Here is a 1,070-nt window from a genome sequence, read left to right on the forward strand (position 1 = left end):
GCCAGTGCTGCTGGTGGAGGTGGTGTGCCTTCTCCATACCCACCGCCCCCTCCTCACACCTTGTTCCTAGGGGCAGGGGGGAGGCACAAAGGGTCCCCCCCTAACATGGGGGTGCCCCTGGCTGGATCCACATGCTGCTATTTGTGTGTGTGCGTGACGTGCGTGTGCGTGTGCAGGATTGGCCAACAATGGAGGTCTGATAGATGAGGGGGAGAAGAGAGAGTTGAGAGTTCCTGGCTGCAGGCTGCTCCCGCGGCGCTCCCAGCCTGCCTGCACCCAGCGGGAGGACTTTGGGAGAGGGGTCCCTTTGCTGGGCAGCCTGGTTGGAAGGGTGAGCGATACCATTCCCACCACTGGGATTTGACAGCTGGGAGGAGGGTGACCTGAGTACTGGGACTGTGCCTTGCTCTTAGCCTTGATTGCGGGTGCAGGGGAGCACTCAAAACCAGCCCTTGTATGCCCAGCATGGGCTGGAGGGGTGGGTATGGCTCTGGCAAGAGATCCCTGATTTGGTCACATGAGCGCTGCTGGAGCGAGAGGCTGGGGAGCAGAGCCCAAGGCCAGCACCATAGCACCCAACCAGGCATGTCCATGGGGATGCTGTGACAGCACGGCTCTGACTGGTGAGAGGGGGCAGCAGAGGCAGGCGTGTGGGCAGGGGATGCGAGTGCCAGCCAGCCATGGGCACGCACTGGTGGGAGCAGGAGTGGGGAGAGCCGGGGCTGCAGCCCCAGTTTGCTGGAGCTGGGGGAAGGAAAGTGGCTGGGGAGAAAGCGCTTCCTCCACCACCTTCCTGCCATCCCTCCCCGAGCTGGCTCAGCCCAAAGCTAGGCCTTTCCCACACTAAAAAAACTCCCCAAGCTCCAAACCCTGCCTGGCCTGACCTCCCCACTCCCCCCCAGCACCCCAAACCCTCAGGGTAACTCATTGCTGCTCACCCACTCCTGGGTTCTGGGGGGGATCCCCCCTCAAATCCTAGATAGAGCCTCAGCCTCCCTTGGCTCCACGTTAGTGACCCACATCCTCCCCTGCAGCATCACGCGTCTTTATTTATTTATCTGCTCTTTGTA

The 1,070-nt window shown here is 61.4% G+C and overlaps 1 protein-coding gene across 1 annotated transcript in view; it reads left to right on the plus strand.

The window, feature by feature from the left end:
* LOC104543832 (indian hedgehog protein-like) overlaps positions 1–331 on the plus strand; it is a gene marked incomplete at both ends in the record, with an annotated part of 994 nt that extends 663 nt beyond the window's left edge. The window contains one exon of the mRNA XM_010188528.1: positions 177–331. Coding sequence (XP_010186830.1) covers positions 177–331 — 155 coding nt within the window. The remainder of the gene's footprint in view (positions 1–176) is intronic.
* Positions 332–1,070: the final 739 nt, after the last annotated feature.

This window comes from Mesitornis unicolor, unplaced genomic scaffold, assembly GCF_000695765.1.
Source record: "Mesitornis unicolor isolate BGI_N332 unplaced genomic scaffold, ASM69576v1 scaffold40787, whole genome shotgun sequence".
Classification (NCBI taxonomy): Eukaryota; Metazoa; Chordata; class Aves; order Mesitornithiformes; family Mesitornithidae; genus Mesitornis; species Mesitornis unicolor.